Source organism: Camelus dromedarius, chromosome 10, assembly GCF_036321535.1.
Source record: "Camelus dromedarius isolate mCamDro1 chromosome 10, mCamDro1.pat, whole genome shotgun sequence".
Taxonomy (NCBI): Eukaryota; Metazoa; Chordata; class Mammalia; order Artiodactyla; family Camelidae; genus Camelus; species Camelus dromedarius.
The window spans coordinates 7,618,696-7,633,021 of NC_087445.1; the positions used below are offsets into that span (position 1 = coordinate 7,618,696).

The 14,326-nt window shown below is 55.2% G+C and overlaps 1 protein-coding gene across 1 annotated transcript; it reads left to right on the top strand.

Moving 5' to 3' along the window:
* The first annotated feature begins 6,472 nt into the window (after positions 1-6,472).
* Positions 6,473-12,321, top strand: AQP3 (aquaporin 3 (Gill blood group)). The gene is made up of 6 exons (XM_010975831.3): positions 6,473-6,668; positions 9,668-9,794; positions 10,157-10,294; positions 10,620-10,738; positions 11,019-11,236; positions 11,323-12,321. Exons 1-6 carry the CDS (start codon positions 6,561-6,563, stop codon positions 11,489-11,491), a joined length of 879 nt encoding a protein of 292 aa, XP_010974133.1. The 5' UTR covers positions 6,473-6,560; the 3' UTR covers positions 11,492-12,321.
* Positions 12,322-14,326: the final 2,005 nt, after the last annotated feature.

Here is a 14,326-nt window from a genome sequence, read left to right on the forward strand (position 1 = left end):
CTCCAACCTGTTGTCCTTGGGATTTTCTCTGGGAAGTAGGTGAGGAGGCTGGTGTGGTCTAACATGACTTTGGGGGATGGGGGGGTGGCATGAGGAGCTAGAACCTCAGGGGAAGGGAAGAAGAACAGCTTAGAAGGAACTCGTGCGGGAGCAAGGGTGTTCAGGGGGATGTGGGTGACACAGTCCATGGGTGCGTCTGCCCCTGTGGGCCTCTACATTTAACTTTGCAGGTGGACGCAGATGGGTGTGTCTGCATCTGTTGTATGCTGTGATTTGTGCGCTGCGGGGTTGGGAGAGTGTGTGTGCCTATCAGTATACTCTAGTCTGTGTGTGCAGGTTTTTGCCTCCAGCTCCGGGTTGCTGTAAGAGGCAAAATCTGCTCTGTTTTTAAAGAGCAAGTCAGGAGAAAAAGCTGTCAGGAGGCAGGAACTCTGGATTCCTTCCTGTAACTTTATTTTTTGTTTTTTTGTATTTTCCTGTAACTTCAAATGGCTTTAAATAAAGCCTTCCCCTTCTTGGGGTTTCAGTTTCCCCAGTTCTTTCAGCCTTTCTAAGCTTCTCTACATAGTTACACTTAGTGAATTCTCAAAGGGAACTGGACCACCCTTCTGGCTGTGGTATCTGACAGCCTCCTCTAAAGTGGAATCCTTTTAGCTGAAGGCCCTATTTTCCTCTGCCCAGCTCCTTCCTTTAGAGAAAAAGCCTAGGGGTCCTTGCAGCAGATTACAGTCAATGAAGTTCAGAGAGTTGACCAGTCCCTGACCTATTAAATCAGATTTGGGCTAGTCTGAGCCCCTCCCACAATTTCCCCCCCAATAAATATGCATCTAACCTCCCCCCAACATCCAGTACTTGCTTTGTGAGTCACAGGTTAATCCAGATAAGTGATAAAGGGGAGGGGAAGCCTGAGGCACGTGAATCACTCCTACCCTCCCAGGAAAGGCCAGCCTGCCCATCCCTCTGCTGCAGAGAGAAGGAGGCTCCAGGGAACTAAGGGGGACCAGGGTGTTCCAAACCCAGAGGGAGACTCACTTTCCTCTCCCACTTCAGTTTCTGGAAGAGGGATGGATGGAGAGGATAATTTTTCTGGTTTGCAAGAGACCCAGAGAGGTGTAGGAACTTGTCCAGGGTCACACAGGGAGTTACAGAGAATCTATGCAACTGGGCTCCAGCAAGGCTGCTGAGCCTGGGCTTACCTGGGGCCAAGGGGTCAGGTGAGGAGGAATTAAAGAGTGGGGAGGCCGCAGCTCTGGATGTCTCCAATGAGGCAGGGAGGAGTGAAAAGCTGGGCCGCCTCCCCTGTCTGGGCTGCCTGCCAGCCTTGCCCCTCTCCTGACCCAGGCAGCTGAATGAAGCTGTCATTAGCCAGAGGAGCAGGATCAAGGGTAGGGGTAGGGGTGGGAGCAGGAGCACTCTGGTACACCTCAGCTCAAGCTTAAATCTCTGTTCCCCTGGCCGGGAGCTCTCTCTATTCTCTCAGGCTAGAAACCTCCACAGGACAGAGCTGGGGCCTCCTAGAGACTGACAAGGTCAAGGTTAGACCATGACTGAGGGGGTGAGGGGGCACTGAGATCCAGCCCCTGTTCCACTTGATCACCAAATGGTCTGGATGAAAATGAGAGTAGGTGTGCCATCGTGGCCTTTCCCCAGTCTCCCTCTACAACACCCCCACCCCTATCTCCCAACCAATGGGGTCTCCTTAGAGCCCAGTTCCCACTAACCTAAGGTCTAAAAAAGCAGGAAGTCATTTCTGAAGTCTGACCGCAGAATCTTCTGCTGCATCCTGTCCCCTCCTCTGGAGCAGTCCCCTGGGACTCCTCACCCTTATGGCCGGCAGCTGGTGGCTCCCCTATAATTAGTACCCAGACTGGGCTGGGATGAGGGGAAAGGATACTGGGCTCAAACACACCCATCACCTTTCTGGAACACCAGATGCAGAGGCTTCCACGGCCTGTCCCCCCCACCCCCTCTTCAGACCACAGGCCTCTCAGAGAGCAGTTGTTCTGGGCCCCACCTCAGGTTCAGCTTCCTGTCTACTCAGTTCTGCCTGCCTCCAACTTCAGCATCTTGCCTACCTGCCCTGCCCACTCTGCCTCCTAAATCCCACTCCAAACCCTCTCATCATGTACAGGTCACTTTGTCTCCAGATTGTTCAATAGATCCCCATCTTCTATCTCTAGCTTTTTAAACACTGGACCCAGACCCACAGCCAAACCCAGACAGGGACACTTACAGATATGCGCATAGACCCCCTGGTCACCCGCATGTACACACAAAACTCTATGGTTACACATATACGTACAGCCAAGAACACACATGGAAGCACATGGATATTCACATAGCTTCTGGAAAGAAACTTTCCTTCTATGCTGACTGTGTATACAGTTTTCAAAGCCTGAAATATTGGTAATCTTGTCTGATTCTTACAGAGGCCCTGGGGGAGGGAGGGGGTTGGGGGGACTCCACCTGAAACCTCCAGGTGACTGATGAAGAAACTGAAACTGAGTGGTGGGGGAAGAGAGCTGGCTAAGCCGCCTGACAGGCCAGTGGCCAAGCCAGGCTTGGAGCTGAGATTCTGGGTCTGCAAGAGGGCTCTGCCCCCATAGCCTAGCCCCTGTGACTCTGCGCCCTTCCTCAGCATGGGGTCTGGGCCTCCATCCCCTCTCTCTGCCTCTTCTCTATGATCCTCTGTTGTCTTCAAAGGATGCCAAGGGCCGCTCAGGGGCACCAGAAGGTGAACCCAGAGCCCCCAGGATATGGGTCAAAAGGTAGATTTTCTCAAATTCCAGCTGGACATCTGGCCGGAGATGCCGGAGGGGACAGTTTGTGTTCACGGGCTCTCTGCCATCTCATCTGTCTGGAGACAGGGGGTGACTGTTGGTGCAGTAGGAGAAGCTGCTTGCCGGCCCCTCAGTTTGGGGACGTTTATAACAGGGTGATTCATCTCTGCTCTCCACTCCCTGTTCCAGTCCAGAGGCAGCCCCCCACTCTCGAGGCCCAGAAGCAGAAGTAGAGTCCAGCAGTGACCTAAGAGTGGGACACACTCTAGACAGGGCGCTCAAGTGTGGAAGGACCTGTGGCTCCCTGGCCTCTCTGCCCCCTTCACCTCTACTCCCCATCCCCACGGGGTCTGAATCCAGCTCAACACTTAGTGGCCGAGTGAGACCCTAGCAGGTGACTTCTCTCGAAATGACGGTTTTGTCATCTGTGACGGGGGAAAATACACGCACTTCAAGGGGTTGCTTTGCAAGCAGGAGAAGCACTTTCTTAACTTGAAAATGTCTGTATGTCTCTTTTGGTCTACTCCTTCCCCATCCCACTCTAATGGTCCAGAAGAGGTTAGGGGTTTGAGGACTGTAGTATGATTTGTTTTCTATGTCTACACTCTTCTCCACCCCACTTGCTGACAGCAAGGCCCATGTCTCCTTTTTTGCTGGTTTGAGCTGTTCCCGTTCAGGCAAAGAGTCTGGGGGGCAGGAAATGAAGGGTGTGCCACCCCCACCCCTTACGGGGCCCCAGCCAGCCCCCCTGGTCCAACAGGCTGGGACTTGTGTCTTCAGCCCTTCCCTTACCTGGGAACCCACTCCCCCAGCTCTGACCTCAAGGAGTCACGGCGTACCACTGGGTGGATGGGCTGTCAGGGCCCCTTCCCGGGCTCAGCCCTCCCGCCCTCAGCCCTCCCGCCCAGGTGAGACACAGAGCTTGCTCAAGGTGCCTTGGGAGGAGGTGGGGCATCCTCACCTGCCTCCTTCAGGAGCTCCCAGCCTGCACTCAGCCCTGACTTTCCTTCCCAAGGCACAGGAGGAAGCCCAGAGGGCCCTGGGTAAGCTGTGTGACTCAGGGTCAGAGCCTGCCTCACCAAGCTCAGGCTCTTCCGGTGAAGCCCAGCTTCCTTCTGACGTTTGCTCTAGGGGGCGCCATTCACATTGACTACAAAGAGAATGAGCCCCTACCCCACCCCACTGCCAGCATCTAGTTGTGAGATGAGGTCGTGCTTCTGTCCCCCAAACTCAGGCTGGCCTGGTGCTTCTGAACAAGCAAGAGGGGCCCTGACCCCTCTTAATCCCAGATGACCCCAGAAGGGCTGACAGGAACAAGGGACCCTTGGAAGGCACTGCATTCTTCCCCCTCCTCCAGGCAGGGTCCTCTCAGGCCCACTAAGAAGCATGAGCCCTACCCACACCTTCTCATCTCCAACCCTAACCCATCCCAATGTGCATGGTGTGTACATGTACGAACGTGTGTGTATACACTAGTTACAGACAGGAATGAGTTTGGTGGGAGTACATGGGATCATGGTCCTGAAGACTGGGCCTTGATTTGGGGCCAGGGGTTATTAGGAACCAGCTGTTGTTCCACTTACCAAGCCTGGGCCTTGGGATGGCGCTGCCTCCACTGTGGGGTGCCAGGTCACCAAGTTGCTCTAGCCCTGGGATTATAGGTATATAGCGTATACACAAGTGCACACGTGTGTGAGTACGTGTAGGTGCACATGTGAAAAGAAATGCTACTTAGTATGAACTAGATACACGAATTCACGGTTGTGTGTGTGACCTATTCCCTCTGGGTGCAGCACACGTGAGCACCTATGTGAACTGAGTGCAAACACATATATACAGGGAGGGCCTTGTGTGTGCCTGATGATGGCAGAGCTGCCCATTTTTCTCCCCTGCTCTGGTTCCCAGGCCAGGCTTGGCTGCTGGCAGGCTGAGGATCAGGCAGGGTGAGGGTGAGGTGCTGTGGGCTGGGGTTCCCCACTTTCTTTCAATGTTGAAGAGCCCCTTCTGCCAGCTCCTGCCCCGTGCTGCCTCTGCACCCCCATCTGAGGCAGTTGAGGGGCTGAGAAGCGTACCAGGGTGTGGGAAGGAGAGAGGGCAGCATGGCAGGGGGTGTTCCCCCTTCCCACAGTCTGGGCTCTGGCACTGGCAGTCTAGGGTTCTGTCTTGAGTCAGATGAGCAGTGGGGCCGCTGGCAGGCACTTGGTGATGGCTTCCTGATTCACCATGGGGCCTCCCAGCCCTTGGGGGCCCAGGGGGTGGGGTGCTTCTCCATGGGCCAAGGATCATGGGAGACCTTGTGTGTGTGGAGTTACATAAATGTATGAGCAGGGGAGGGTATAGCTCAGTGGTAGAGCACATGCTTAGCTTGCACGAGGTCCTGGGTTCAGTCCCTAGTACCTCCATTAAAATAAATAAATTAATTATTACCCCCAGCCCAAAACAAATAAATGTGTGAGCCTATGGCCAGGCTCTCATGTGAATGGGATTCCATGAACATGTGAACAAAGCTTAGTATCTATAGGCAAGTATTGCTTCCAGTCTTAGAGGGTATGTGTGTGCATACCTGCATGTGTGGAGCCATCATCTCTGACAGCCATTCCTCAAGAGGCAAATCCCCAGGGCTCTTAGCCCACTTGGATTAAGTTTCTTTGGAAAATGTGGTCTTCCCTGGCAATGCCGCCTTAGAGACTGGGTGAGGGTATATTTGCTCCCAGTCCCGTGGCAGTAGGGCCCAGGCTACCAGATCTCAGTTTCCCAATTATTAGATGCAGCAGAAGGAGCGGGGTTGCCCATCCCCCTCCTCTGATGGGACTGATCTCATTTCAGCCAGCTTAATCTCTTAAAAAGACAGACTTGCCCCTGGCCAGGGATCAGCCAGAGTAGGGGAGGAGAGGGTTAAAAACATCTGGGACTTACGCTGCTGGCAAGCATGTGGCCTGTCAGGACAACTGCAGCTCAGCCTCTGGAGCCATGTGCAAATTGCACACAGGTACACGTGTGTCAACCTCTGTTAATCCAGCCATGTTCCGCAGGCATGTACACAGACAGGAGAAGTGCCCAGAAAGTGTGATCAGAAACATAGGACAGATGTCATGTGTGGACACAGCTGAGGACAAGGCTGGTCAGCCGTGCAACATGTGACATGCACTAACAGCAGGAGGAGCAAGGACTGGTGAACACTGGCTGGAACTCAGCACAGGTTTTGCCAGTGTCCACCTGGGTCTGGTCTATGAGAGGGTCTCTTCTCTCTTGGGACCCACAGCCTCCTCCCTCCAAGCCCCTGACTGAGTATATGCTGGGTCCAGCTGTGCTGCAGAGCTGGGGCCAGCTCCTTTCCTTTCTGACATGTCTCCTCTCAGCCCCACCGCGGTGGGCATGGCAGCGAGGCTCACTGTGCGAGGGCCAGGGAGATCTCTGGCGGCTCCTTTCCCCGAGCCCTGGTCCTGCACGTGCCTCTACCAGACCATTGGCTCTCAGCCCCGAGACATCTCCTCCCCTAAGTGCTCTCCGGGGCCAAGCCTCGCCCTAAAGGCCCCTCACACCCAAGTTCTCCCTACCTCCCTCAGCTCCCCCCAGCCCCGCGTTCCCCCGTCTCCCCAGGCCAGCTGAGGGGTGGCGCCCACTCCTGCGGCCGGCACGGGGCTTGGCGGGCGGGGTTGCGGGCGGGCGGGGCGCGTGCTTCCCGCTCTCCTATAAAGGGCGCCACCCGGCGCTGGCGGTCACTGCTGCTGCGTCCGCCGCCAGCCCTCCCGCCCGACAGCGCCGCCGCCTGCCCCCGCCATGGGTCGACAGAAGGAGCTGGTGTCCCGCTGCGGGGAGATGCTCCACATCCGCTACCGGCTGCTTCGCCAGGCGCTGGCTGAGTGCCTGGGGACCCTCATCCTCGTGGTGAGTGGAGGGACCTGGAGAAGCCCTTCTCTCCCCAGCCCTACATTCCCCAGTCCCCCTTTTCGCCGAGGGGCTTTGTTTTTAAAGACAGCCTTGACCTCTCTCTCAGCTCTGACCTTCCCCCCCACCCCCAGCTTGACTCCTTTGCCCAGAGCTCTAACCCTATCTATGACAGCTCTGACTCTTGCCAGAATGACAGCTGCTACACACCAGTGACAGCTCTGATCCTTGACCCTTTCACCAGTGACCCAGCCCACAGGTTGTCAGTCACCTCTGCAGTCTGGGACCTCCAACCCCTTCTTGCTCCCACAGCTCCCCAGGTTCCCAGAGTTCCAGCCTGGGGAGGAAGTGAGGGCAGTAGCAAATGGGCCCCTATTGGGTTATTTGGGTCTTGGATGCCTGGCCCCTAATGAATAATTAAGCCTCAGAAAGTCCAAAAGTACCTGTGATGTGAGAATAGCTTGCCATGGGTCTGGGGCAGAGGGCGGAGGCCACACAGCAAACAGCAAGCAGGAAGGAAGGACGATCCTAAAGATGTGGAACACAGCTGTGCCCCAGGCACGAAGTGCTGAGCGACTCCCAGACAGTTACCCAGGCAGATGCCAAGCACTCTGAGTTACTCCCCAGTGTCTGAGTTACTCTATGGGTTCTCTGAGGGAGGCACTTCCCCTGCCTGGGTTACTCCCCAGTCCCAGTTACTCCCTGGTTACGCCAGTTTCGATCTTTCATGACTCTGTTTGCACTTCTTGGGTCTGGCAGACACAGCAGGTATGGGCTCCACTTCCTGCCCCAGTTACTCCCTGATTTCCAGGCACTCTTGTGGTTATACCTGTCTCCCTCTGGGTTACTTCTGGGTTCAGTTGCTCCACTGCAGTGGATGGGGTACTCTGTCCGTGCCCCAGCCCCAACCCTAGGGAACACAGACCAGCCAGCCCCTGGTGGACTGGGAAGATTAACTAGGGGCCAGTAGGGCTGAGTGGCCCACCCCAAATGGGTGATGGTGGAGGAGCAGGCTCCATGGGGAGAGGAGGGCTGAGCCTCACCTCTGGCTTCCAGGAGCAGGAAGGGGGGAAGCAGGTGGAGCACCTATCCACAGCCCCCCACCAGACAAGCAGCCCTACCAGTCATCTGCATCCTGCCTCTCTCTTGTGCCAAGAAGGGAGTCGGGGAAGGTGCTTATCAGCCTCCCACCCCAGAGCCTTGTGTCCCCCACTCCCTCTCTGATTTATGGTCCAGCCTCCTGTCTGAGAACAGCTAGGACTGGGGAAGTTTTCTTCCCTTCACAGAGAGACTTCCCTACCCCCTCCTAAGTCTCTGTCACCTCCCCTCAAAGGAGCAGTCAGGCCTCCTGCTGAGCCCCAGGATCATTCAGCTTATCCTTGACCACAAAAGGAGGGTGTTCCATTTGTGAAGCCTTCGGGCTCAGGTGGTTGTGAGGCACTGGATGTCAGTGCCCGAAGAGGAGGGGTCAGGCCTGGGAGACCCCGGAGTGGTGGGTGAGGGCTTGCCCGCCTACGTCTGTGAGTTGGGGGCTTAGAGCTTGCAGTGGCAGAGTCAGGGCTGGCTTTAGGATGAAGGAAGCCCCTTTCTCTGGGGCACCTAGTAAGGTGAGGAGAGGGAGAAGGAGGGGGGGAGGAAGAGAAAGTTTAGTCTCAAGGTGGTAGAACTGGCTCTGACAGCTTCTCCCTCCAAGGCCTCCTGGGATGGAGCCAGTTTTGGGCCTCAGGCAACCAAGGAGCTGAGGCCAGGGCCTGCCAAGCTGGGCAAGGAGCCCCAGACCCTCACGTGCCTATTCCAACACACACACACACACACACACACACACACACCCCATCTCTGATCTTCGCTCTTACCTGCCTGCACACCTTTGCCCTGCATCACTGCCCGCCGCTGGCTTCCCCACTATCTCTTGGTCTTTCTGAAGGATGATAATCAAAGTGCTTAACAATCTAGTACAACAGGACACTGATCCATCAGAAGGAACAAGGGCCCTCAGCACAGGTCTTGGGAAATTTCTGCTGGATAGGCATAAAAACTTTAGTTATGGAGAGGTAGAAGAGGAGAGCCAGGGTAGAGGCTGGAGTGGTTGTGGAGGACACTCTGGGGGTTCAGAACAATAGGTCTTTACAGTTGGTATGGAAGCGGTTTTAACATTTGAACAAAGGAAACAGTCTTTTCTGACTTGCAGGACATAAGGGCCCTTAGTCCTCTTGAATCCCCCCATTTCTGGCGGAAAGCTTAGAACCAGTCTCCCCACTTCCATTGCCTTGGGGCTCCTGGACTACAGCTAGTGAGGGGAGCCACTCAAATCTCTGTCTTTAGGACCTCCAAATCTGAGTGGAAACCTGGACCCCTGAGGGCAGAGAGGTCAGGGCCGGTAGAGAGAGGAGGCTCTGGGACAAGGACAGGTCAAGGCGGCTGAAGGTGCTGAGGGGGAACAGTGAGAGGCAGGGGCTCTGACACCCCAGATTCAGAAGTGGATTCAATCTCACTTCTGGCCTCCTCTCTATTTCTTTGTGCCCCACTACCCCAAGCTCTTCTTTGGGGCAGAGAGGGAGGCGGCTGCAGGTGGGGGATGAGTGAGAGCCTTCCCATCACTATGGGCCAGGCCTGAAGGGCTGGGGGAGGAACTGCTAGGGTGAGAGTGTTCCCGTACACCTACCCATCTTGAGAGTCAAGAAAAATCAGTGAAGATGGTTCAGCTATTTTCTGGGTTCTCAGTTGCAAACTCGGCTTCCAGCCTCCTTCATAGAGCCCTGTTTTATTAAAGTTGGGACACTGGGGGTAGGAGGGCATGTCTGCTTCTTCTGTGGGGGTGAGGGGTAACTGCAGCAGGAGGGGGTGGGGCCGGATTCCAGAAAAGGGCTTCCCTTCTGTCCTTTCCATGAAGGCAAGAGTGGGGAATGGGGTTGCTGACTTCATCCCTTCCTTCTGGAGTGAGAGTCGCTGGTCCTCAGCTAGTCCTCACCCTCCCTGCCTTGTTCTGTTCCCTAACACAGATGTTTGGCTGTGGCTCTGTGGCCCAGGTTGTGCTCAGCCGGGGCACCCATGGTGGTTTCCTCACCATCAACCTGGCCTTCGGCTTTGCTGTCACCCTGGGCATCCTTGTCGCTGGCCAGGTCTCTGGTAAGGCCTTTACCCCCACCCTCAGCCATCACTCCTCCACAGCATTCCCACAAGGTGTCCTGACAAAAGGGGTCGGGGGGAAGTTGCCTCCCAAGGGCAGGGCATAGCCATGCCTTAGCTTTGGGCCCCTTGGAAGAGGAGAGTGGAGAAGGAACTTGATACTAACACCTTCTACTCTCACTTTGGAATCGGAGATTAGCAGAGTTGGTCTGTTACGTAGTCCAACCCACTGTCCTGTACAAGAAACCCTTGTCCGCACTCCTGCTCACCAGGACTGGAGAAGGGGAGTGTGGAGTGGGGGAATCCTGGCCTCCCTACTGTGGCAGGTGGGGGCTAATAGGTCCCATCTCCCCTCTGCGCAGGGGCCCACTTGAACCCTGCCGTGACCTTCGCTATGTGCTTCCTGGCGCGTGAGCCCTGGATCAAGCTGCCTGTCTACACCCTAGCTCAGACTCTGGGAGCCTTCCTGGGTGCCGGTATTGTTTTTGGGCTGTATTTTGGTGAGTATTCCCACCCTGCCCTCCTCCACCACCACCCTCCCTCTACTTGCGACCTGCTGGCACCAGGCCTTTTGATGACAGACAGCTGGGGCATGCCCAGGCCCCAGGCTTGTGACTCATTCACACACAGGCCCAAGGTGGGGGGTACAAGGGGAAAGAAATGACTCGGGCAACAGTGGAGCCTCAGGCCCTCCACCCCTCCACCCCAGAATAATAAAGCAGTGATTATATTCACCTGTGACTCTTGGGAGGGTGGGCCTAGCTGAGAGGGGAGACAGGGCTCAGGCCTCTGCCCTCACTCACTTGGTGTCTAATCTGTCACCAGATGCAATCTGGGGCTTTGCCAACAACCAGCTCATAGTCTCGGGCCCCAATGGCACAGCAGGCATCTTTGCCACCTACCCCTCTGGACACTTGGACATGGTCAATGGCTTCTTCGACCAGGTATGGGCTGGGGATGTGTAGGGGGAGCTCAGGGAGGAGGACCAGGCTGCCCTGGGTTGCTCATGGGCTGGCTAGGGGACAGGACTCCTTGTCTAGAGCAGATTCCTAGGAATCTGCATATTTAACCAGCAACAGTTTTAGCACCACCGCTCTAGAGAGCATCATAACACGGGAGATGACAAGACTCTAAGAGTGGAGGGAAGCCAGAGGATGGAACAAGGTGGGGGGGTGGGCACAGAGGTTGGCAGGGAGCTCTCACCCTGTTCTCCCCGCTCTCCAGTTCATTGGCACAGCCTCCCTTATTGTGTGTGTGCTGGCCATTGTGGACCCCTACAACAACCCTGTCCCCCGTGGCCTGGAGGCCTTCACTGTGGGCCTGGTGGTCCTGGTCATCGGCACCTCCATGGGCTTCAACTCTGGCTACGCCGTCAACCCTGCCCGGGACTTCGGCCCACGCCTTTTCACTGCCCTTGCGGGCTGGGGCTCGGAAGTCTTCACGTGAGTGCAGCCCCCACCAGTGTGCCCCAGCCTGTTTCCCCTCTGCCCTGCTCCACCCATGCCTGACCACATCTGTCTGTCCCCAGGACCGGCCACCACTGGTGGTGGGTGCCCATCGTCTCTCCGCTCCTGGGTTCCATTGCGGGTGTCTTCGTGTACCAGCTCATGATTGGCTGCCACTTGGAGCCGCCCCCACCCTCCACCGATGAGGAGAATGTGAAACTGTCCCATGTGAAGCACAAGGAGCAGATGTGAAGGGGCAGGGGCCATCTGCCCCCTGCCTCCTCCCTTGAGCATTCATTGACTGTACAGGGGCTGCTCCCTAGAAGCCCCGCTTTATGACCCCTCTGCCAGGCTAGGAAGCTGCTTGTATACCACCACCCCTCTGAACAGCCCCCTTTGGGATCTTCCATCCGGCCCCAGTAGGACCATTGGCCACTGCCCTTGAGCTGTGTTGGGACAGGGAGTAGGGCCAATACAGCCCTTTGTCTCCCAAAGAGAGAGAACAGACTGCAGGTGTGTGAGTGTGTGTGCACGTGCGGGTGTGTGGTTTTCCAGATATTCAGGGCAAGGGACCAAGTAGAAAGGATTCTAGCTGCAGGAGAGTGGGTGAGAGGAAGGGGGAAGGTGATATGTCTGTCTATGAGTGAGGAAAAGGCCAGGGGTCTGCATGTTACAGGGGCTCCATGTGGAGAAGGGTCCAGACATGTGTTTCTGAGTATGTATGTGTCTGCGCTTTTTTCTACGTCGGGGTGTTTGGGGGAGGTAGGGTAGGAATATGAGTAGGGCTGGGAGGAGAGGACCACAGCCTCTGTGGAGCTCTGGCTATTCATACATAAGTAGGAGCAGAGTGACGTGTTTCTGTCACAAAGGAGGCATGAAAGGGGTGGGGTGAAGTCCAGGTCATAAGTTTCATGTTTGCTCTTAAAAAAAATAAAGTATATATATATAGCGCAGATGTTACAGCTTTAGGGATGGGGTTGGGAGAGTCTAAATAGGTCTTCACTCTTTTAATCCTCCACTTAACACATGTACTCTTTTGCCTTTTATAAAAAAACCAATAAAATGTATACCAATTGTTTAAATATCTCTCCACTTGCTCTGCTGTTTTTCTGGGGCCAGTTAAGGAGCTTCAGTGAGTCTGGCCACAGATAGCCAGGGCACCCTAAGGGTAGTACGTGAACCTGCCCTGGGGGTGCAGGCCCCTCACACAGACAGCTCAGCTTGAACCAGGTGATCCCACACTTCCATCCTCCTGGGAGTCCCCGGCATAATGAATAACATCTCCTTCCTGATCCTTACACCACCCACTGTCCCAGGAAGGCATGCTGAAGCCTGGCCTAGGAAAGACCTTTCTCCCAGGCAGAGCTACCCAAAGGGGATGACTGCTACCTAAGAAGCAGTGAGCTCCCTGTTGCTGGGGGAGACCAATCAGCTCCATCGCCTCCAACTAGACCTTGGCCACAGTCCCCTTAGCAGCCTCCCTTCCTCCAGCCTGCCCCAATCAGTCCATATAGCAACCAGAGGGATTTTTCTGAAACCCCTGCTGAAAGTGGACTTCTTTCCATGGCTCTCCCTGCCACCCAGAGACAATTCAAAACCCTCCATACTTGACTGAAAATCTGTGCTCTGCACTGGAAATTGACACAACATTGTACACTTACTATAGCTCAATTAAAAAAAAAAACCCAACCCTCCATACTGCATTCAGGTCCTCCAGGACCTGGCCCTGGTCCCCACCCCTCCCCTCACAAAGCTCCACACCCCCACCCCCAGTCTACTTTGTATGCTCCTGTGCCTTCCCAACCTCACTGCCCACTCATTACAATCCTCCAGATCTGCTCCAGTGCCTCCTCCAGGAACTCATCCCTACCTTTCCCCACTCTTCCACCATTTCTATGGTAAGTTATCTGAGCCCAGAGACCACAGCTGCCTCCAGCTGTGCTTCAGTTCTTCAGTCTGAGGCACCCCTGTGTCCAGTTAGGCTGGGGGTGGACTGACTGACTCTGGCGCTCTGACTGCCCAGGAAAGCAAGGGGTTGATCACACCTGGAGATCATGTGCCCTGTCTCACCTCCTTCCTTACTGAATCCTCCTTAAGTTTCACTGGGAATAAAAGGAGAGGCCACCCCAACCCAAGCCTCCTGCAGAGTTAACTCCATGGGAACCAGAAGATCCCTAGATCGGAAGGAGAATTGTGGATTTTAAGTATGGTTAATAAGTCAACTCTTGCTTCTCAGCCACTTTACAGATGAGGAGACCTTGGCCCAGAGAGGGTGGGTGTGAATGCATGGTCACACAGCCTGGACTCAGGGCAGGTGCGGGTGGGAGAAGGGAGTTCCTTTTCAGGTCTTCAACCCCTCCTTGTCCCCAGCTCCCAAGAGGTGTGTCTGGAATGTTGAAGAGATCTGAGCCAGAGGGAGTGCCCCCTTCTCAGGCCCTGGGGGAGGAAGGGCAAACCACGAGAGGAGAATGTGGGCTTCAGAGTTTCATTCCAGCCACACCAGTCCCACTTTGGGTGCCCCCACCCTATTCTCCTCCCCAACATGCTCCATGCTCTCTGTCATCTCTTTCTTTCAAATTCCACAGTTGACCCTGACCAGTCAGCCCAGGGGTTGGGGAGGCCCTCTAGTACAGTGGTGAACGAGTAGTCAGAACTGGATTCCAGGCCACACAGCCTCTCTCTAGCTGTGTGATCTTGGGGGTGGTCATTTTCTTTCCCTGAACCTCAGTTTCCTCATCTGTGAATTGGGAGATATTGAGAGGAGGAGATCGTGGAAGATAATTCATGAAAAGGACAGCAAAGTGACCCTTGGATGGGAAATAGTCAATAAATGTCACCTAGTGATTTTTCCTGCAGAACTGAAGCGGGGTGGGGGGTGGGGGGTGGGGTTGGTGGTGGAGGAGAGATGCTGAAGGCTGTTTTTTAAAGGTCATTGAATTCAATATCCTCTTCCTCCTCAGATTCTTTCCATGATTCTGAAGTACCTGAGAGGGGGAGGAAGAGTGGGGTGATGGCCTACTGTGCCCTAACTTGAGGAAGCTTTGGGAGGAATAGAAGGGAGACACAAGAGGGGCCACAGGCACAAGC